Source organism: Phoca vitulina, unplaced genomic scaffold (genome assembly GCF_004348235.1).
Source record: "Phoca vitulina isolate PV1807 unplaced genomic scaffold, GSC_HSeal_1.0 scaffold16, whole genome shotgun sequence".
In the NCBI taxonomy this organism is placed as follows: Eukaryota; Metazoa; Chordata; class Mammalia; order Carnivora; family Phocidae; genus Phoca; species Phoca vitulina.
The window spans coordinates 24,575,759-24,597,178 of NW_022589719.1; the positions used below are offsets into that span (position 1 = coordinate 24,575,759).

General features: G+C 38.9%; 1 protein-coding gene across 1 annotated transcript in view; it reads right to left on the reverse strand.

Annotated features, from left to right (window-relative positions):
• The window catches only part of NUP160 (nucleoporin 160), a 49,860-nt gene that overhangs the window by 3,688 nt on the left and 24,752 nt on the right, over positions 1 to 21,420 (reverse strand). The window contains exons 17-34 of the mRNA XM_032414736.1: positions 20,912 to 21,039; positions 20,659 to 20,819; positions 18,002 to 18,135; positions 17,226 to 17,296; positions 16,338 to 16,497; positions 15,245 to 15,314; positions 14,580 to 14,678; positions 13,829 to 13,948; positions 10,012 to 10,107; positions 9,817 to 9,911; positions 9,623 to 9,719; positions 9,424 to 9,529; positions 5,562 to 5,722; positions 3,673 to 3,733; positions 2,860 to 2,970; positions 2,554 to 2,677; positions 1,663 to 1,764; positions 890 to 1,031 (exon numbers count right to left, since the gene is read on the reverse strand). Of these exons, the coding sequence (XP_032270627.1) occupies positions 890 to 1,031; positions 1,663 to 1,764; positions 2,554 to 2,677; positions 2,860 to 2,970; positions 3,673 to 3,733; positions 5,562 to 5,722; positions 9,424 to 9,529; positions 9,623 to 9,719; positions 9,817 to 9,911; positions 10,012 to 10,107; positions 13,829 to 13,948; positions 14,580 to 14,678; positions 15,245 to 15,314; positions 16,338 to 16,497; positions 17,226 to 17,296; positions 18,002 to 18,135; positions 20,659 to 20,819; positions 20,912 to 21,039 (2,038 nt within the window). The remainder of the gene's footprint in view (positions 1 to 889; positions 1,032 to 1,662; positions 1,765 to 2,553; positions 2,678 to 2,859; positions 2,971 to 3,672; positions 3,734 to 5,561; positions 5,723 to 9,423; positions 9,530 to 9,622; positions 9,720 to 9,816; positions 9,912 to 10,011; positions 10,108 to 13,828; positions 13,949 to 14,579; positions 14,679 to 15,244; positions 15,315 to 16,337; positions 16,498 to 17,225; positions 17,297 to 18,001; positions 18,136 to 20,658; positions 20,820 to 20,911; positions 21,040 to 21,420) is intronic.

Genomic DNA, 21,420 nt, shown 5'->3' on the forward strand with positions numbered 1-21,420 from the left:
TTTTTTTTTTAAGATTTTATTTATTTATTTGAGAGAGAGAGAGATAGCGAGAGCAGGAACACAAGCAGGGGCAGTGGGAGAGGGAGAAACAGGCTTCCTGCCGAGCAGGGAGCCCGATGTGGGACTCGATCCCAGGACCCTGGGATCATGACCTGAGCCGAAGGCAGGCGCTTAACGACTGAGCCACCCAGGCGCCCTAACTTTCACCATCTTAACTGCCTTTTCTACTTTCTAACCTAAATAAACAAAAAATAATACCCCCCCTCAAAACAGACCAACTTTCCTGATTTTAAGCTTTACATTCTTTCTTTTCCTATTCCACCCAATGTATTTCAGATATAGTTTTCAAACTTAAGCATGCATCGTCTATCAAATTAGAAGCTTGGTAAAATATAGATCCCAGATTCTAGCCCCAGGTTAATTTGATTGTGTAAGCATGGAATGGGGTTCAGGAATCTGTATTTGAAGAAGCCCGCTACCCAAATAAATTCTGATGCAGGCAGTCAAAAACCCAATTTTGACAAAAACTTAAACCCTGTTGTAGTTTTGAAAACTACTCACTTCTGTGAATTTTTTCAGTAACAAACAGTAAATACTGTGTCACACGTATAGTCATTGTTCTAAATATATGCTCATTGTTCAGTGAGAAAACAAGCAGGCATTAACTTAATCACTAACCCGCAGAACTTTAATGCTAAACACCCAGTACTCCATATGGAATTAAAGTTAAGCTGTTCTTAGTGTTTTTAACTAAGATTGAGACACTGCCCAAAGCATATGTCAGTATATTTCCATAAATTATCACCTTTTCTTTTTAATCATCTCATGAAGTTTATCCATAATGGTAAAGATCAGCTTCTTACTCTATGTAAGTTAAGATACCACTTACCTTGTAACTGTTTATAAGCCAATTAGGCAGAGGCACTCCGTGAGACAAGAGCTTGTTGATTACACAGTGGTGATATAAGTTATTCTGGACTTTGTACCTTTCCAGGTAAGTTGATAATAGTCGCCATGCTTCATCTGTAGCACTTGAAAAAAGCAGAAAGGACTAATGAGTTCTAGATTCTTAACAGATATTTACAGCACCATTCAAAGCATGTATTTACAAGGAAAAAAAATCTTTAGAAGCTCACAACTGAATTGATAATATAACTAAATGGCAACTAATATTATTAGGGTCAGTGTGGTTTAGGGGTAGTACTAGGAACCAAATGACATGGATTCCATTTCTCTCCCACTAAGTACATCTTTACTTGACTACACAATTCGATTAACTTCTTTGTTCCAGATCTCTAAAACAAGGAAATTGGCTCAGATCACTGTTTCCAAACCCAATCAAGCATTAGAATCATGTAGAAGTTCTGATTTAGAAGACAAGGGTGATATATCTGTATTTTAGTAGTGATACTGGTGTGCTAATTTAGGGATTGAAAACTAATGTCAGAGCATTTCCAAACTGTAAAAATGTTCCAATTCTAAAGCGCCGAGCTGTGCAATAGAAACTGTAGATTTGATTCAAGGAAGGGAAGTTTCCTGAAGGTCAGGGTTAGAGAAGGATTTTAAAGAGGCTGAAGTGCATTCAGTAGACACGAACTGAGTGCACGAGGGAAGCATTTGGAGGGTAAGCCCTTTTGGGGTGGATGAGCACCAGGGCTGTACCTAGACTCCTTAGTGCTGATGACCGATGAGAGCTGATTGGCTGCTAGCCAGGACCAGGCTTCTGCTTGCGCCGCCTCGCCTCCTAATTGCAACTTGATGCATCTGCAATGAAACGGTTCCACACATGGTAAACTAATTTGTGGAAAAGAACCACATTATTTTCTTACTAAAACCAGAGATGAGATGATAACTTTAGCTCTAGTATGCCACTGAATTCACTACTGGGGTGTTGGCTCTTTCCTTACCTCACAGCCACACAACTGGATGACCCACAAGGCCATCGATAAGTGTTAAGAGATCATTTACTTCCAAGGGAAAAATTCTGTAAGTTGAATATTTAGGTACAAAGCATTATTAAAAATGCTTACAGGGGCTGATGGCTGTCCTAAAGGACTGAAGAGAACACATGCCTTTTATAAAACGGACACCACAATTTAGGCCACATATCCTACTGTCCTGTGGGAATGTGGGCCTAGGGATGCCAAATTTTTTGATTTCTCAAGAGAAGCTATAAATCAAGATTTAAAAAAAAAATTATAATTAACTAAAAGAAATTTTAAAAAGTCACTGTGGTGGACTAGAAAAAACACTTCTTTAAAGCACAACTGGCTATGAGCACTGGTTCACACGAGGCAGCAGTACAATACTTCGGCATCAGAAAGACAATTTCAGGGGCCCCTGGGTGGCTCAGTCGTTAGGCGTCTGCCTTCGGCTCAGGTCATGGTCCCAGGGTCCTGGGATCAAGCCCCGTGTCGGGCTCCCTGCTCAGTGGGAAGCCTGCTTCTCCCTCTCCCACTCCCCCTGCTTGTGGTTCCTGCTCTCGCTATCTCTCTCTGTCAAATAAATAAATAAAATCTTTAAAAAAAAAAAAAGAAAGAATTTCATACATACTTGAAAGCAAGCCTCTCGAAGACTGGCGTTAAGGGGAGCTTAAAAGTCTGACAGAGTGATATGGCAGGGTCAAAAAGGCCAGCCTGAACCAAGAGAGAGACCATCTCCTCTGCTGACGAACTTCCTGTGGAAATGCAAAAGAACCATTCAGCGGCAAAGGTGGTGTCTGCCAATGACCCAAAGCTGCCTCTGGCGACGAGCCTCTCGGAGTAGCAGTGAGAGGCGCCCAGCCCGTCTGGCATGCTGCTCTAGCACACACACACAACAAAGCCTGCTGGCAGTGTCCCCAGACTGCCACATTACTACCTGCAACCGCAACTGCCGATGGGTCGTGCTGAGCGAGAGTGAGGCGAATGCGGGCCAAGGAACACTCTTTCTCCAGGTCGCCCAGTTCCAGAATTTCAATCTGCCGATTGGCTAGAAGCCAAAGAGAAATATTTTTGATTCCCAAAGTACAAAGGAAGTGCCTATCATCAGTGCCTATTAACCCAGCCTGTCAATTTCCACAAAACATTAAGTAATTCAACGTCAAGTCCAAGGGCACTGGAGGAAAAATGGGGGGCTCCATAAAAGCGAACTTAAAAATAAAGCAACAGCCCTGCTTCCAGCATGCAGCTCAGTCAGTCAAATCAAACTACAGTAACAACACCTGCAGCTGAGATGCTTACAATGTATTTTACACAGAGTTTAACTCTTACAACTCTGAGATGCTGTTACTAGATCAGAAAGAGAGGAACATGCCCACAGTGAGAGAGGCAGAATTAAAACCAGGTGTGTCCAACTCTAGAGCTCTTTATGGAGGAATATCATATCTCCATGGTAATATCCAAGGGCCCTGATAAAACAAGTTTAATACTAAGCTGATTTAAATACAGCAAGCAACACTTTTTAAAGCATTTTCATTTCTCATACAGCCATACGAAGTTTTCAGAGAGCAACCAGACAACTTTTAGCAGATTAAAATACTGAGCATAAGCTAAAAGAAACTTTACAGTATTTTTACACTGCTATACATATTACAACTACTATATAAAAACACACATTTAATACAGATAATACTATAACACAACTACATAATTACTGTCTAACCAAAGAATCCAAGGGAGACCCCCAACTCACTTGGAGCAGCTGTGCATTCTCCGTCATGATTCCTCTTAGGGGATGCTCCAGGACGATCATACTGAGAAGACAAAACAAGTGATTAAGTTAATGAAAAGTTGAAAAGTTAGTACAGTTGACCCCTGAACAACATGAGCGTTAGGGGTGCCAATGCTCTGCACAGTTGAAAATCTGCATATAACTTCTGACTCCTCCAAAACCTTAATAGCCTGCTGTTGTCTGGAAGCCTTACCAAGAACATAAACTGTCATTAACATATATTTTTATGTCATTTGTATTATATGCTGTATTCTCACAAAAAAGGGAGGTAGAGAAAAGAACATGTTATTCAAAAAATCATAAGGAAGAGAAATACATTTACATTTTTATTTTTTTTATTTTTTTTATTTTTTTTTAAATTTTTTTTTTTTTTTTTTTAAGATTGTATTTATTTGCGAGAGAGAGAATGAGAGGGAGGAGCGGACTCCCTGCTGGGCAGGGAGCCCGATGCGGGACTCGATCCCAGGACTCCAGGATCATGACCTGAGCCGAAGGCAGTCGCCCAACCAACTGAGCCACCCAGGCGCCCTACATTTACATTTTTAAAGATTCCTTAAAAATTATTTATTTATTTTTAAAATTTATTTATTTAGAGAACGTATGAGTGGGGGCAGGGGCAGAGGGAGAAGGAGAGAGAGAATCTCAAGCAGACTCCTCTCTGAGCCTGACTCGGGGCTTGATCCCATGACCCTGAAATCATGACCTGAGCTGAAATCAAGAGGCCGGCGCCTGACCGAGCCACCCAGGCACCCCTACATTATTGCATTTATTGAAAACAACCGTGTATAAGTGGACCTGCGCAGTTCAAACTAGTGTTGCTCAAGAGTCAGCTGCATCTTATTTTGATATCACTAACTGTGATCCAGAGCTTTCATGCTTAAATTCTCTCCACATAAATTATGTTTATTTCAACTAGCATGGCTCTTCTTACAAAGGTACTGTAACTATCAAAGGAATGGAGTCGTTTGCCAAGTTGGCCCACTTTGCTCTAACATGTTATTGGGTCTAAGGATGTGGACTTAACCTCCAATTAAACTACGTGACTTTCCTTGGTTCCAGAGTTATATTCTCTACCCCAGACCCTGGGAAACAGCCTAGTACATGCAGGAATGATATACAACACGAGAAGTTGCACATATATGACCCCATCAGCATCTTTTTTAAGTGCACAGCCTTTAAAATGGTAATTGTAGATTGAATTAACAAAAATGAATGAAATAGGGGCGCCTGGGTGGCTCAGTTGGTTAAGCAACTGCCTTTGGCTCAGGTCATGATCCTGGAGTCCCAGGATCGAATCCCGCATCAGACTCCCTGCTCAGTGGGGGGTCTGCTTCTCCCTCTGATCCTCCCCCCCTCATGCTCTCTCTCTCTGTCTCATTCTCTCTCTCAAGTAAATAAATAAAATCTTTAGGAAAAAAAAATGAATGAAATAAAAGCAGCTGCCATTTACTGAGCACTTTTTGCAAGCCAGGCACTGTCACTGTTCTAAGTAATCTGTATGAATTACCTCATTTAGTACCCAAACAATCCTATAAGGTGGACATTACCATCATCACCATCATCCCTATTTTATACAAGGGGATAACTCAGCAGCAAAAAATTAAGTAATTTGCTTGAAGTTAGGTCTAACTCAAAACCATATGCAATTCTTCCTAGAATAATTCTAAATTTGAGAACTAAAGGGGTGGTAATATATAACAATGGAATTGCTGCAAAAATAGATGAAGTTCACAAATATCCCAGTAGAAATTTTAAACAAAATGAAGCAAAATGAGGCGATAGTTTCAAAAGGACCAAACCAAGTAAGTTAAATGATTCTTCCCAAACCGCAAGGTGGAAAGCTTTCATACCATTGCACCAGATGCTGGGTGTACAATCCATGCATATTCTGGACGAATAAGTCGTAAACAGTTAACAGCAGCCAAATAACAGTTGCCTTGCTTCTCAAGTCCCCGCAGAGTTCGAACCTCTCTGCCAAGACGCATTCCGTACTCAAACATCACAGTACCAGCTAGGAGGCAATAATAAATTAAACATCAGAACTTCAGAAATGTGTTTTAGAGGGGTTCCTGGCTGGCTCAGTCAGAACAGCATACGGCTTTTAAGTTTGAGCCCCATGTTGGGTGTAGATATTACTTAACTTAAAACAAAATTGAGTTTAACTTAAAACCACAAAAAATCATGTGTTGGTGAGGATGTGGAAGAACTGGAACCTCTGTACACTCCTGGTAGGAATGTAAATTGGTGTAGCTGCTATGGAAAACAGTATGGCAGTTCCTTAAAAATTTGAAAATGGGATTACCTTGTGATCCAGCAATTTCACTTCTGGGCATATAGCCTGAAAATTGAAAGCAGGGTTTTGAGGAAATATTTGTGTGCCCTTGTTCACACAGCCATTACTCATGATAGCCAAGAGGAAGGCAATCCAAGTGTCCACTGATGGATGGATGAACAAAATGTGACATATACATATAATAGAGGAAGGAAGTTCTGACACATACTATAACATGGATGAACCTTGAAGATATTAGACTAAGTGAAATAAGCCAGTCACAAAAAGACAAATACTTTAGGATTCCAGTAGCCAAATTCATAGAGACAGAAAGTAGAATGATGGTTGCCAGGGGCTGCAGGAGGCGGAAATGGGAAGTTGTTTAATGAGTATAGTGTTTCCATTTTGCAAGATGAAAAGTTCTGGACATTGGTTACACAGTAATGTGAATATACGTAACACTACTGAATACTAAAAATTGGTTAAGTTAGTAGAGTTTATGTCTATTTTACTACAATTAAGAAAAAAAAGAAAAAAATCTGTAAATGTTACTTCTGACATTCATTCATTCATTTTAAAAGTGATCTCTATGCCCAACGTGGGGCGTGAACTCATGATCCTGAGATCAAGAGTCGTAAGCTCTACCAACTGAGCCAGCCAGGTGTCCCTACTTCTAACTTTTAGATACTACATTCCCAGATAGTACACAAGACTAGTTTAGAGTGCTAGTTTCAGCCACATTTTTACCTAATTCCACCCAGCGAGACCAAGAAATATTTGGTTGCTCTGCTCAAGAATGGATTATCTTTATAATACTTTAGTCACACAAGCTGAATGAGATATTGAAGAACACCTTGTTCTGAGGCAGCACGAGACTCCAGAAACCAAAGAGCATTTAACATTTTTTTTTTTTTAAGATTTATTTATTTATTTGTTTGTTTGCCAGAGAGAGAGAGACAGCGAGAGAGGGAACACAAGCAGAGGGAGTGGGAGAGGGAGAAGCAGGCCTCCTGCTGAGCAGGGAGCCCGATGCGAGGCTCGATCCCAGGATCCTGGTATCATGACCTGAGCCGAAGGCAGATGCTTAACGATTGAGCCACCCCCAGGCGCCCCGCGTTTAACATTTCTTTTAGTTTTCAAATGAAACTATTTTTCATTCCAACAGTTTTAAAATTCATATAATTTTATTTAAAATGAAACTAACTGACTTTAGCCCGCCAACAAATGTTTCTGAGTGCCTGCCATATTAAGACATTTTTTAGGATAACAAGTCTTGCTCCAGAAAGATCTGAACATGAATTCACCTAGAGTAGTCTTTTTTTTTTTTTAAGGTTTTATTTATTTATTTGAGAGACAGAAAGCGAGAGAACACAAGCAGGGGCAGAGGGAGAGGGAGAGAGGGAGAAGCAGACTCTCCCCTGAGCGGGGAGCCCAATGTAGGGCTCGATCCCAGGACCCAGAGATCATGACCTGAGCCGTAGGCAGACGCTTTAACCGACTGAGCCACCCAGGGGCCCCCAGCTAAAGTGATCTTAACCAGGTTGATGTAATGGATATTGTTATTGTAAAAGCAAACAGTGAGAGATCTTTAATCATCTACATGTCCCTGTCTGTATGAGTCAAGAATATAAGGAATATGCAAACATGTCTCACCACTAGGAAAATTAAGAGCATGTTTATGAATTACTTCCATCTATTCTTTCCAACGAAAATTAGCAAGAAACCTTATGAAAAGTTCTCTGAGGGGGAAAATGGTAAAAAAATATTACCAGTTCTAAAGGAAAACCACAATGGTTATCTTGTAAAATGATCTTAAAACAGACATACAATCCCTTCTTAGCTGTTCTTTTTTTTTCTGTCTCAAAGATTTTGCTTTTTTTTCTTTTAAATCTCTTTGAGTATAGCTGACACACAATGCCACATTAGTTTCAGATGTACAACACAGCGATTCAACTTCTCTATCAGATGTAAACACAGCGATTCAACTTCTCTATCAGATGTAAACACAGCGATTCAACTTCTCTATCAGATGTAAACACAGCGATTCAACTTCTCTATCAGATGTAAACACAGCGATCAACTTCTCTATCAGATGTACAACGGCGATCAACTTCTCTATCAGATGTACAACACAGCGAGTCAACTTCTCTATCAGATGTACAACACAGCGAGTCAACTTCTTTATCAGATGTACAACACAGCGAGTCAACTTCTCTATCAGATGTACAACACAGCGATCAACTTCTCTATCAGATGTACAACACAGCGAGTCAACTTCTCTATCAGATGTACAACACAGCGATTCAACTTCTCTATCAGATGTACAACACAGCGATCAACTTCTCTATCAGATGTACAACACAGCGATTCAACTTCTCTATCAGATGTACAACACAGCGATTCAACTTCTCTATCAGATGTACAACACAGCAATTCAACTTCTATGTTATGCTATGCTTACCACCATTTTAGCTGTTCTGATAAAGACTTCATTAGTCATCATATAAATCCAAACTAAGATACATTCTACAAAACAATTGGCCTGTACTCTTCAAAATATCAACTACATCAAGGTAAAGTAAGGCAAAAAGAAGTGCTCCAGATTAAAGGAGACTAAAGAGACTAAAGAGACATGACAAATAAATGCAATGTGTGATTCTAGATCAGGGGATAAGGACGGTATGGGAGGAATGTGCTATTAAAAAAACCACGATAGGGCGCCTGGGTGGCTCAGTTGGTTAAGCGACTGCCTTCGGCTCAGGTCATGATCCTGGAGTCCCTGGATCGAGTCCCGCATCGGGCTCCCTGCTCGGCGAGGAGCCTGCTTCTCCCTCTGACCCTCCCCCCTCTCATGTACTCTCTCTCATTCTCTCTCTCTCAAATAAATAAATAAAATCTTTAAAAAAAAAAAAAAAACCACGATAGCATTATATTTACATTTAATTAATGAAATTAGTTATATTTCCTTAATCTGATAATTGTATTGAGATTATCTAAGAAAATGTCCTTAGCAGATGCATCTTAAGCATTTATACATTGAAACATGACATCTACAACTTACTCTCAAAAGAATCAGCAAAAATAAGGGCAATAGCAAGCTGGCTCAATAACTCAAAACCAGCCACAAGAATTCAAGGTGCCTTTAGTAAAAAAGTTAAAGTTTCTTTTAAAATCAGACAGAAGATATAGATAGAATGACATCTCACTGGAAATGCCTCAAGAATATTCTAGAAAGTGCATGTCTTTAAGGCTAACACGTAATCTTCAAAAGGGTGAAGTTAATCTTGTAATTAAACATATTTTCCCCAAATGCTTATAGAGAACACTCATTCAATGGTGAAAATAAGGTAAAAATTACATAAGTCACACAGTATTTTTATAAAACATGATTAAACTGCCAAGGTTGCCCCTAACAAAGACTGTTGGCTTCAACTGCTCACCCTTTCGGTAATTGTGGCGAAAGACGTGAAAGGCATAGAGGAGCTCATAGTAATTGTGAGTCATAAGGTCCACAGCTCGCGCACGTGATTCAATTATTGCCACAACCTAACGAAGGGGAAGCAATTAGATACCAAAGTTAGTAGTGAGCATGACAACCACCACGGCTGTGTCCAGTTATCAGTGGACAAATAAAATTACCTCGTTATGCAGATTCACATAGGGAAACTCTACAAGATCCTGTAGCTGTGAGCGTTCGCAAAGAACTACCACCAGCTGCCGCAGACAATCTAACTGCCTAGGAGAAAAAAAAAAGGGACGTGAGGGCAAACTGTCTCAGTGGATTAAACAGGGCTGGTAAATTGCCTTCTCTAAAAAAGACTGGGATTGACTACCTGCTGGAATCAGGAATTTGGGTTAAGGCTTCATATGCTTGGCTATTGTGACCCAAATCCAAATGATGTTTGAAAATGCATGTCCTTAAGGTAGCCTAAATGTCAAATACAGGGGGGGAAAAAAACAATAGCAATTAAAATCCCACATCCAGGACAAATCTAAAGGGAAATAACTAGATTATAGTTCGTTCTTACCTGACTTTTCCAGTCACCACCTACTTCAGTTAATACTGATGAAGCCAACTGAATAACCAGCTCAGGCAAACCAACAACATCTAGTAGACGCAAAACCTGAGGAGAAACAGAGAGAGTTTCCACTAAAATTAATATGGTAGTACACTTCAAATTGAAATAGGAATTATATCAATCAGAAAGATAACTAGTTAAGATGAAGATTAAATCAAAGATGTTGACTACAAGACAGGATTATTTGGTTAATATTTGACTTTCCTTTAGGGGCGCCTGGCTGGCTCAGTCGGAAGAGCACGCGACTCTTGATCTCGGGGTCGTGAGTTCGAGCCCCACGTTGGGTGTAGAGATTACTTAAAATAAATAAATAAAATAAAATAAAAAAGACTTTCCTTTAGATTCTACTGTCAAATAACAGGCTTACTGTAAAATTTCCTATTGGTTTTTTTGTTCATGGCTCTATGTTCAATGTTTAGTACACAGTGGGCTCTTAGTAAGTATTTGTTGAAGGAACACATGCAATTTCACTGTTGACTTTTCCTAGTAACTGTTTAGGTCATAGATTAATTTAAAGCTCAAAAAATAAATTGCCACCATAGCCTTATAAAACCCTAAAGAGAATAATGTTTGACATAATCCGTTCCTAATACAAGACAGAACAGCGCTCTTCAAACTTTTTTGATTGTCCACCCTATTAACGTCTGTGCACACATGTGCACATGTATTTACTTATGTACACACAGCTCTCTAATATATATGTTTAACACACTCAACATATAAATTTATAGAAGATGAAATAAAGATAAAGAAGTTTTGAATTATTTTTGTTTACTAGTACTTATTTATTCTTTTCTTTATTAACAGTATAAAACATCTTTTTGTTTTGGATGCTTAGTTTTTATTTTATACTTTTTCTTGAAATATAACATATATTTAGAAATGTACATAAATCCTAGGTACACAGCTGACTGAATGTTCACCAAGTAAACATATCCATGAAACAAGCACCTAAATAAGAATTGTAACATAGCAGCATTCCAAAGCTCCCAGGTGACTCCTTCCAGCCACTTTTGACTTTTACTGGTTCTGTTTTTAATTTCATGGAAATAGAATCTTATGGTATATATTTTTTTGTGTGTCTGCCTTACTTTGCTTAACGTGTTTATAAGACTGATCTGTTATTATATGCAGCATTTCCTTTCATTGCTATGGTATTCCATCCAAAAATATACCATAATTTATCGATCCATTCTGTCAATGGACACTTGGGTTTCTAGTGTATGAGTTTTATGAATATGTTGCTTGGATCATCACTGTACATCTCTTTTGGTAAATATGTACATGTTTATGGATATATTTAGAATTGGAATAACTGGGTCATAGGGTATATCAATGATTGCAGCTAGTAAATACCAACAGTTTTTCAAAGTGGTTGTAGCCAATTTATACTCCACTACAGGTGATTAGGATGCTTAATGCCTTGATAATTTTTTTTTTTTTTAAAGGTTTTATTTATTTATTTGAGAGAAAGTAGGAGCAGAGGGGAGGAAGAGCAAAGGGAGAGGGAGAAGCAGATTCCCCGCTGAGCAGGGAGCCCGATGCGGGACTCCATCCCAGAACCCTGGGAATCATGGGATCATGACCTGAGCCGAAGGCAACGCTTAACTGACTGAGCCACCTAGGCGTCCAATAATTTTCATGGTTTCTTATTATCCTGAGTTGACATTTTAATTCAAGATACACTTACTTAGATTTTAAAATAGCATTCCTGAGAAGTTCACTTGTTATCAGCTGATTCTTGTCAGATCTGATTACAGACCGTTACTGTTTTTACCTTGCAATATGGCTGACGAAGAGCCGGTATCAGAGGGAGAAGTATCAGCCCTATTTTGTCCTCATTTGCTTGTACTTTCTTAATCTGGCTTCTTTGCAGGAATTTTTTAAAATTGTGGAGGTGATTTGTATTAAAATGAAGCAATATCATGTATAAATCAATTTAACCAGGCAAACATAATCTACTGAAATCAAATGTAGTAGTGTAGGTGCCCCCCTGAAGCCCCATCCCAGCTATGACACCTTCCCTCTTCCTTCAGATGCCTACCTTGAGACTAAATGACAAGTGACCACCTGGTAAAGGACCACATAAGAGCACCAGGGTTGATCCTTATATTAAACATTAGCACATCTTAATTTATTTCTTCTGTGTGAGTTCTAGTATTTTCTTCAATGGCCCACTTTGGGGTCCATCAGAGCAGTGATTCATCATGTTTTTTGAATCAGTAACTTTCTTCTGATGAAAGCTATGGAGCTTCTCCACAGAAAAAATACAACCAACATTTTGCACACAATTTCAGGGGATTTACCAATTCCTCAAATCTAGCCAGCCTCAGATTAAAAAATCCTTAGAATTCAGGGTGCCTGGTTGACTCAGGTGGTAGAGTGTGCAACTCTTGATCTTGGGGTTGTAAGTCTGAGCCCCACAATGAGTGTGGAGATTACTTAAAAACAAACAAACAAACAAGCAAAAAACTGGGGCACCTGGGTGGCTCAGTCGGTTAAGTGACCGAGTCTTGATTTCAGTTCAGGTCATGATCTCAGGGTGGTGAGATCGAGACCCTCGGTGAGCTCCATGCTGAGCTTGGAGCCTGCTTAAGATTGTCTCCCTCTCCCTATCCCGCTCACGTGCTCTCTCTCTCTCCCTCAAATGAATAAATAATAAAATATATCTTAAAAAAAAAAAAATCCTTAGAATTCAAAATAATTTTCTCATCAGAAGGATGGTGGAGGGTTATTAAGAGCTACAAATCTATTTCAGTAGAAATTCATTTATCTTGGGGCGCCTGGCTGGCTCAGTCAGTAGAGCATGTAGCTCTTGATTGCAGGGTCATGAGCTTAAGCCCACATTGGGCATAGAGCTCACTTAAAAAAAAAATCATTTAGAACCATGAGAGACAATGGACTCTGAAAAACAAACTGAGGGTTCTAGAGGGGAGGGGGTTGGGAGGATGGGTTAGCCTGGTGATGGGTATTGAGGAGGGCACGTTCTGCATGGAGCACTGGGTGTTATGCACAAACAATGAATCATGGAACACTATATCTAAAACTAATGATGTAATGTATGGGGATTAACATAACAATAAAAAAATTAAAAAAAAATCATTTGTCTCTTTTACAAGCAATGAACAAAATGGTTAAGCCTGCCTTTGTCATTTACTTTTTGGTGGAAAATTTAGATAACAACAAATAGTTATCTAAAATCTAAACATCAAGAATGGTTAAATGTTATGGTGACAGAGGCGCAGAGACTTCAATGAAATGAGGACTTGAGCCTTGACTATCTGGAAAAAGGGAAACAGCAGGTACAAAGGTCTTGAAGGGAACAGAGTGTATGCCTGGCTTGCATGAGATAGTAAGCAGGCCACTCTCTCTACAACCAAATGATCAGAGAAAAGAGTGACAGGAAAAAAGGTCAGTAGAGATACTGAGGTCCAAATATTAAAAACTAAGGCTAAATACAGCATTCCAAGTTAATTCCTTGAGATTTAGGCAAGACTACTATCAGTAAAATTCTGATGACCAGGCTAACAAACTGGTAGGTATCATAATAGGAATTTCACTTAAGTTAAAAACATTACCAATTTCGTTTAAAATATATGTTTTCTTTAATTTCTCCAGGGAATTCATTTCTCTCTTCTCTTGGAAGTTCAGGGAACAATTAAATTTTACATTACTTTTCTCCCCAAATACAAAAGCAATGATTTCAGACACGCTTCAGACACGTTTTTACGTGGTGTAAGAAGGACCAAACCACACCATAATATACCTTATCATAATACTGCATCTTGGGGGTGGACACAATCTCCCCATCTTCTGAGCGAATCAAGCGATCCAAGAATTCCTCTTTGCCCACTTCAGATGCTGCATGGTGGAAGCAATCCAGAGCCTGGAGAAATAAAAGAATACCAAATGACTTATAATGGACTGTTCTAATTCTAGGTGCTTACAAGTCGGGGGGAGGGGAGGCAGGTGCTAAAGGAAAGCCAAAAAAGAAAAATTAAGACTGTTGACTACATTTACAATTTCTGCCATTCTAAATTCTGACACATTATTTAATATTTTTCTTTATCTCATTTTTAACTTAAATATTTTTAATAAGAAAATTGATGGATAAATATACAATAGCATAGTAACATGTTAACATTTGTAGAATTTGAGTGGTGAGCATATGATTGTTTAAGTTTCAAAATTCACACAAATAGGATGTCAGGGAACAAGTTAGAAAGATAAACTTCCATAATGGGGTGAGAAAGCAGCATAAAATTAAAAAAAATTCATCCCTAAAAACACCTACACAGGGGCAAAAGGGTTTTAACGTTTTCTTCTTCATGTTTTCCCATGTTCTAACTAATTTGCAAAGCACATGAAAGCTGAACAATCCCCACATGGCTCCTGCTGGCACCAATCGTCTTTACCCATATCTAGAGGATTCCGTGCCTTCCATCCCCCCAACCTAGTTTAGATGGAGGCCAAGTGTCCTCTTTGCACTGAAGTTGGTTCATTCAAATGCAATTTACCTTCTGTCCCTCTCCTGTAACCAGGTAACACCGTCCCAGCATAAATCGACAGGAACCAACATTGACTTGACACCAGGGACGTAGCAGTTGAATATAATCCTTAAAGGCATAAAAGTTGCTTTCTGATTAGAAAATAAATATAAGGAGATAACCATTCCCAAGTTTTTCAAAGACGGAAAGAAGATAGTGGTCAATCAACATAAAAGGTGTATTTCCTGAAATCATCTGGAAATTAAAATCTAATCCTGTTAATCTATTCTTGTATTAGGTTAGACACTTTACGAAAAGCAAACAGGACTCTAATAACACCAACACATGTAAAAACACATACACTTTTCCAACTTAGCAATTTTCAACTTTTGGTATTTACTGGTTTAATGACTAGATTCCTGTAAAGGATTTATATGAAGACAATGGTATGTTTGTTTTAGTATAAAGAGAACCTAACAGGATTAAAAAAGCAAAACAAGATACCCTAGGAAAAAAACATTAGGAATGACATGTCAAGAGAGAAGTAAAGAAAATGTCTCTGGGGTATGTTTTGGTGCAATCAAGTTTAAATTATTATGGTTCTTATTATCGGCCAATTAAAATGCAGGTAACATTTATAAAGGAAAAAATTCCAGAAATCCCATTCTTTACAAGAATGATTAAACTGTACTCACCTGCAATTGTACATACTGACAATTCCCCATCAAACATTCCAGAAAGAGACATCCGGGATTGCTAGGCCATCTAGTCACTGGATAAGGAGATTTTTCTATTTTTTTGGCAAACTTAAATATATATACATATTGGGCATCAAACTCTATGCAATGATTTAATTTTTAAAAAAGAAGGTAAGAGAAAGTGGCAGAGCACGTGTTCTTGTATTAGACAAATACGGTTTAAAGGTTATTATTATTTTTTAAAGATTTTATTTATTTGACAGAGACACAGCGAGAGAGGGAACACAAGCAGAGGGAGCGGGAGAGGGAAAAGCAGGCCTCCCGTGGAGCAGGGAGCCCGATGTGGGGTTCGATCCCAGGACCCCGGAGATCACGACCTGAGCCGAAGGCAGATGCTTAACAACGGAGCCACCCAAGCGCCCCATGGTTTAAACGTTATACATTAGAAGCCTAGTCACCTAGCTCAGAATTCGATCTATGGCTAAGCCATGTGTTCACCCCGGGGCGATCACTGCCAGTTCTGGTATACTATACACGCCTTTGGTGCCAGTGGACACCCAGCATCTACCATAGTGTCTGACATACAGAGCCATTCAATAAATACTTGATGAACATATAATGTTTTAAGAGATCTAGGTATTAAGTATTTGTGTACCAAGAAAATCTGGCTAAGTCCGGAGGAAAATAAAACAAAATAAAATAAAAACTGGGATATCTGAGAGTAAATATTATCATTTCTTGTTGGGGGAATAAGCACCCAATCTCATTAAGAATCTTCATTATCCAGGGAGAATAAGAGCCTTAGGCTATTTAGACAGAAAACACCTTTTAACTGGCTTTCATTTTTTTTTAAAGATTTATTTATTTATTTGAGAGAGTGAGAGAGTGCGTGCGCCATGAGTCGGGGGAGGATCAGAGGGAGAGGGATGAGAGAATCCTCAAGCAGACTCCCTGCTGACTGCAGAGCCCAATGCAAGGCTTGATCCCAGGACCCAGAGATCACGTCCTTAGCTGAAGTCAAGAGTTGTCCACTTAGCCAACTGACTGAGTCACCCAGGAGCCCCTAACTGGCTTTTAAATAAAAGGATACAAAAGCTGCAATAAATAATTGGTAGTTGCAGTAATCATCTCGGGCCAATTCAACCCAGTTTGGCTCAGAGGTGCCTTTGGTTGAGAGAAGAGATGAGATATGATATGTTTTCTTGCAACTTCTTGGAAGAATAATTCCACAATTGTCTGAGGGCTAGATACTTAAAAAGAAAAAGTTATGACAATCATCAACTTGTGATAGTAATGCCAATTTTCAATTAAGATAGTCTACTAATTCATGTTATGCCTATAATAAAGAACACTTATTATTTCAAAATATAAAATGCACCATGGGTGTAATCATTGGCAATATAAATAAAAGCAGCTTATTATAAAGTGTGAAGTACTATACAAATGCAATAAAAAACCACTTAAATCAACAGTGCACTCATGTCCTTTTCTTTTCACTGATCTCACTATACCTAAGCGTCTTCCTTAGGGAGTGTTTACAGTAAATATGGTCTCAAGATTCCAAGTTTTATACCAAAATAATACAAAAGAAATTCTCCAGAATGGTTCTCAAGTATGAGAGACGCTGCCTTTTCAATATGTATTAAGACAAGATTACAAAAGCTACCATGAACTTAAATTTTAAAACTAATTTTGTTGAATTAATCACCAGAGTATCAATATACAATAGAAAAGCAGGAATACACACACACATATATATCTTTATATATGCAACACCCTTAGTCTATGCCTGATTTGGGTTTCCCGGAGTTTCATGGACTCCCTGTCACAGGTCTCAGGCCACAGCTCACTTATGAACCTCCCAAAGTGAAAGCAGAGCCTACCCAATCTTTCCACAGCAGAGGTGGCAAAGGACCACTTTAATGAATATGCAATAAAAGCCAAATTCAAAATCAAATGCATACAGTCTAGTCCTTACCAAACTTATTTGCCATTACAGCACCAGAGTCAGTCAGTTCCAGTACTGACAAGTGTTGCAGATTGGACTCCCTGGGAGAACAGAGAAAAAGACAGCAGTTCTTCTACACAAACATTACTACAAGTTCTTCTCCATACAATACTGTCAATTTAATTAGTAAGTTGCATATAAAAGCTCTATTGAAAGGACATTGCCAAACAGGACAGTTCATCTTATTGAAAATGTAATTCTTTTAAGTAATGGTTTCTTTTTCTTTTGGTTATAAAGCAGCTCAGCCTACCTTTTGTAACTAGTATGTTTTTGTGTGTGGTCTAACTTGCCCTGTGACCTCACCTATTTGGCCTTCAATAGGATTTATCTTTACATTAAACACACACACATATGTAATAATGGTACACCTGAAACTCAGGTAACATTATGTGTCAACTCTATTTCAATTTTAGAAAAAGCATAAAAAACGCGTGGTTAGTGAAAAACTACCTCTCTCAACAGTTTCTAAGAAAAGACAAATGTTGGAAATTATACATATTTTCCATTTCCACTCCAGAATAAACATTTTTTCTTTTCAAAAAACCACATATATAATAATGTATATCTAGTATTTGATTCTTTTTATAAACTGCCTTCAACCTTTGGAAATTGAAGCAGCTAAATGCTCTCTGAATTTTATAGGCAAATCACGGAACCGCATAACGTTTACAATTTTTTTTAAGACAATGAAAAAAATAATCAAACTCGCAATTTATTTTAAAAATAACCAGAATAGTGAAACTCACAGCGTGTCAACTGGAACATCAGTTGCCAAGCACTGACTTCCCCACTTAATGAGATAATAAGATAAGAGTAGAGGAGTTGTTCGATGTAGTAGGTCTTGCTGGTCTTGAATGAGCTGACCAGCTCCCAAGATCACCTATACATGATGAGTGGGTGGGCGAGACCATACACAGCGATTAGTGATAACTCTTAAGGTTCAGGTGGAGGTAAAATAAATAACAAACACAGTTACAAAGGGCATACAAAAAAAGCGACACATGTACATAAAGGCAACACACCTATTAAATTTTAGGGTAGCAAAAATATCTACCCAAAGATTTAACAGTACAAAAATGCTGATGGTGAAAGAGAAAACACAAGTGTAATTTTCATTGAATCTGTGGGCTCAGAATTCAAGAACAGGAACAGCCCTTCCTTATGTTACTAGTCTTGGATAAAAATAGTTATGAACATTAGAGGAAATTTTGGCAATACCACCAAAAGCCTTAAAAATGTGCATAGCCTGTGACCAATCAATTCTGAGTTCTGAGAATTTATCTCAAAGATACAGTAGAGGTGTACGGATATTTATAGGTATGAGGAAAAAACTGGCAACAACCTGGATGGCCACAAATGGGACTGGTTGAATAAAACTGTGCTAGGATAACTATAAAAATAATTTTGTAGAATACTTAATGACCTGTGAAAATACTGATGAGCTGTGTAAGGTAGAATAAAAACAATCAGATTACAAAAATACCATGTAGCATATCCTAATTCTAGAAATAAAATGTTTGCAGAGAAAAAAGGGTGTACACCAACATGTTATCCCAGTTGTCACTGGGTCAATTACAGGTGAGTTTTAATTTTTTTTGTTTATAGACAGAGGCTTACATATAAAGGTTCTATGATGAACATCTATTACTTCTGTACTTAGAAAAAAAAAACAATGGTTATAATTAACAAACAAACAAATGCCCCACAAAAACTACCGAAGAAATGGAAGACTGCAGAGATTGAAAAGAACTCAGTAAGGGCTGCTCTGAGTACCAGGCTCTCAGGAAAGGCTCCTGTGTCTCCCGGGTGGTCTTAAACAAATCATCTTCCTAAATGTCCTCCTTATTTTTACCTGAAATTCTACCATTATCAATGTATTTGAGTTAATAAATCCTGATTTAAAATATATGAATAGCTTTGGGAGTCCTAAAGGCCTTGCAGTTCTTTATACATTAACATGAGTTAGTGAACCAGACTGCTCCCTTGTCAGGCTAGGATGAGAGGACCAACTGACAGACAAGTGGGGCTTCTGCCTGAGGGCAGAAAGGCAATCTCCAAACATGGAACATTTAGTAGCGTGGGAGACAAGGACTACGAGATTACGAGACAACAAGACAAGAGTCTGGTGGCCTAAGAAGACTAGGATGGAAAAGGAAGCACAGAATGGAGCTGGGAGGACCCCAGGTGGTGCAGTTGGTTGGCTGAGCGTCTGACTCTTGGGTTTCGGCTCAGGTCATTATCCCAGGGTCATGAGATGGAGCCCCGAGTTGGGCTCCACACTGGGCATGGAGCCTGCTTGAGATTCTCTCTCTCCCTCCTGGCCCCCCACAGTGCACATGCTATCTCTCTCAAATAAACATACACATCTTAAAAAAAAAAAAAAAAAAAAAAAACGTGCCTAGGCTAAATTTTGTACTGCAAAAATTTCCTTTCTCTTCCACACTAAATGGTATCTTGTTATCACATGCAAAGTAGTTACTAACAATACTAAATTTTGGGAGAGCCACCCTGGGAAATTTCCCCATCACTATACATACAAAGATTAATTGTAAAATAATCTGCTTCATGGATTTTTTTTTAAGCTTATTTATTTACTTATTTTTAAAAAAGATTTTATGTATTTATTTGACAGAGAGAGACACAGCGAGAGAGGGAACACAAACAGGAGGAGTGGGAGAGGGAGAAGCAGCCTTCCCGCTGAGCAGGGAGCCCGATGCGGGGATAGATCCCAGAACCCTGGGATCATGACCTGAGCTGAAGGCAGACGCTTAATGACTGAGCCACCCAGGCGCCCTAAGCTTATTTATTTTTTAAGAAGTAGGCTCCTCACCCAGCGTGGACCCCAACACAGACCTTGAACTCACAACCCTGAGATCAAGACTGAGCTGAGATCAAGAGTCTGACACTAAACCAACTGAGCCACCCAGGTGCCCTTATTTATTTTTAAGTAATCTCTACATCCAACATGGGACTCAAACTCAAGAATCGCATGCTCTTCTGACTGAGCCAGCAGGTGCCCCATGTCATGTATGTTCTTTTTTTTTTTTAAGATTTTAATTAATTAATTAAAAAGATTTTATTTATTTGACAGAGAATGCCCACACAAGCAGGGGGAGAGGCAGGCAGAGGGAGAGGGAAAAACAGGCTCCCTGCCAAGTAGAGAGCCCGACATGAGGCCAGCTCACAGAACCTTGGCATCATGACCTGAGCCAAAGGCAGATGCTTAACCAACTGAGCCACCCAGGCGTCCCCATCATGTAAGTTCTTAATCTGCAATTTTAGACACTCACTACAGGTCAAACGTAGGTGATAGAGCAGTGAACAAAGACAAAAGTCTGCACCCATAGAGCCGACATTCCGCTCTGTGAGTAGATTTTACAGGTTTCCCCTAAGCACTACTTACGGCATCTCCCAGCCTCATTAGCAGATGCTGCAATATCACAAGGTCTCGGCAGATGAGGAAGCGAGTGCTGGCAATTTTACACACACCTCTGCACACAATGCATGCTGCTGTGTTGCCACCATACAGCTGGGAAAGATTCATTCGAATATTCAAAGGCTGAGCTATAATTAAGAGGAAAAAAAAAAAGGAAAAGAAGTTAAAAGGAGTTAAACTGTTTTCTCTAAATCAAAGAGACACGTTTGTTGTCATTCACCTGGATTGAACCCCTTTTCCATTTCCACTTCTGTCTCATAATCCATTTCCCGCACAAGTAGCCCGATGGCCTGGATTGGGTTCTTGATCTCTTGCAGCTTACTGCAAATATCCTCCATCACGTTTTCTCTAGAAGGACAATCAGGAAACTATTACTACTGAGAATACGTAACACAGAAGACTCTATAAGTGCTATAAGCTAAATGCTCTATGAGACAGGAAGACTAGCTACACAATAAAGGAGTGGAGATAATCACTCTGGCATACAAGATACTTTACTTCATATAGCAAATTTTCCCTCATTCTTTCAGAAATGACAGACAAAATGCATGTGAGAAAATACTTTTATGTTTTAGAATTTATAGCTCAGTTAGTAGTTAATAGAGCATAATTTATGAGTCTGCTTCCAGATGTGAATTCATGTGTTAGATTTTGTTTAAAAGCAGAGACACCAATGAGTATTATAGCAACTCATTTTAACTTCAAACCACTATTTTGCATGGACTTGAA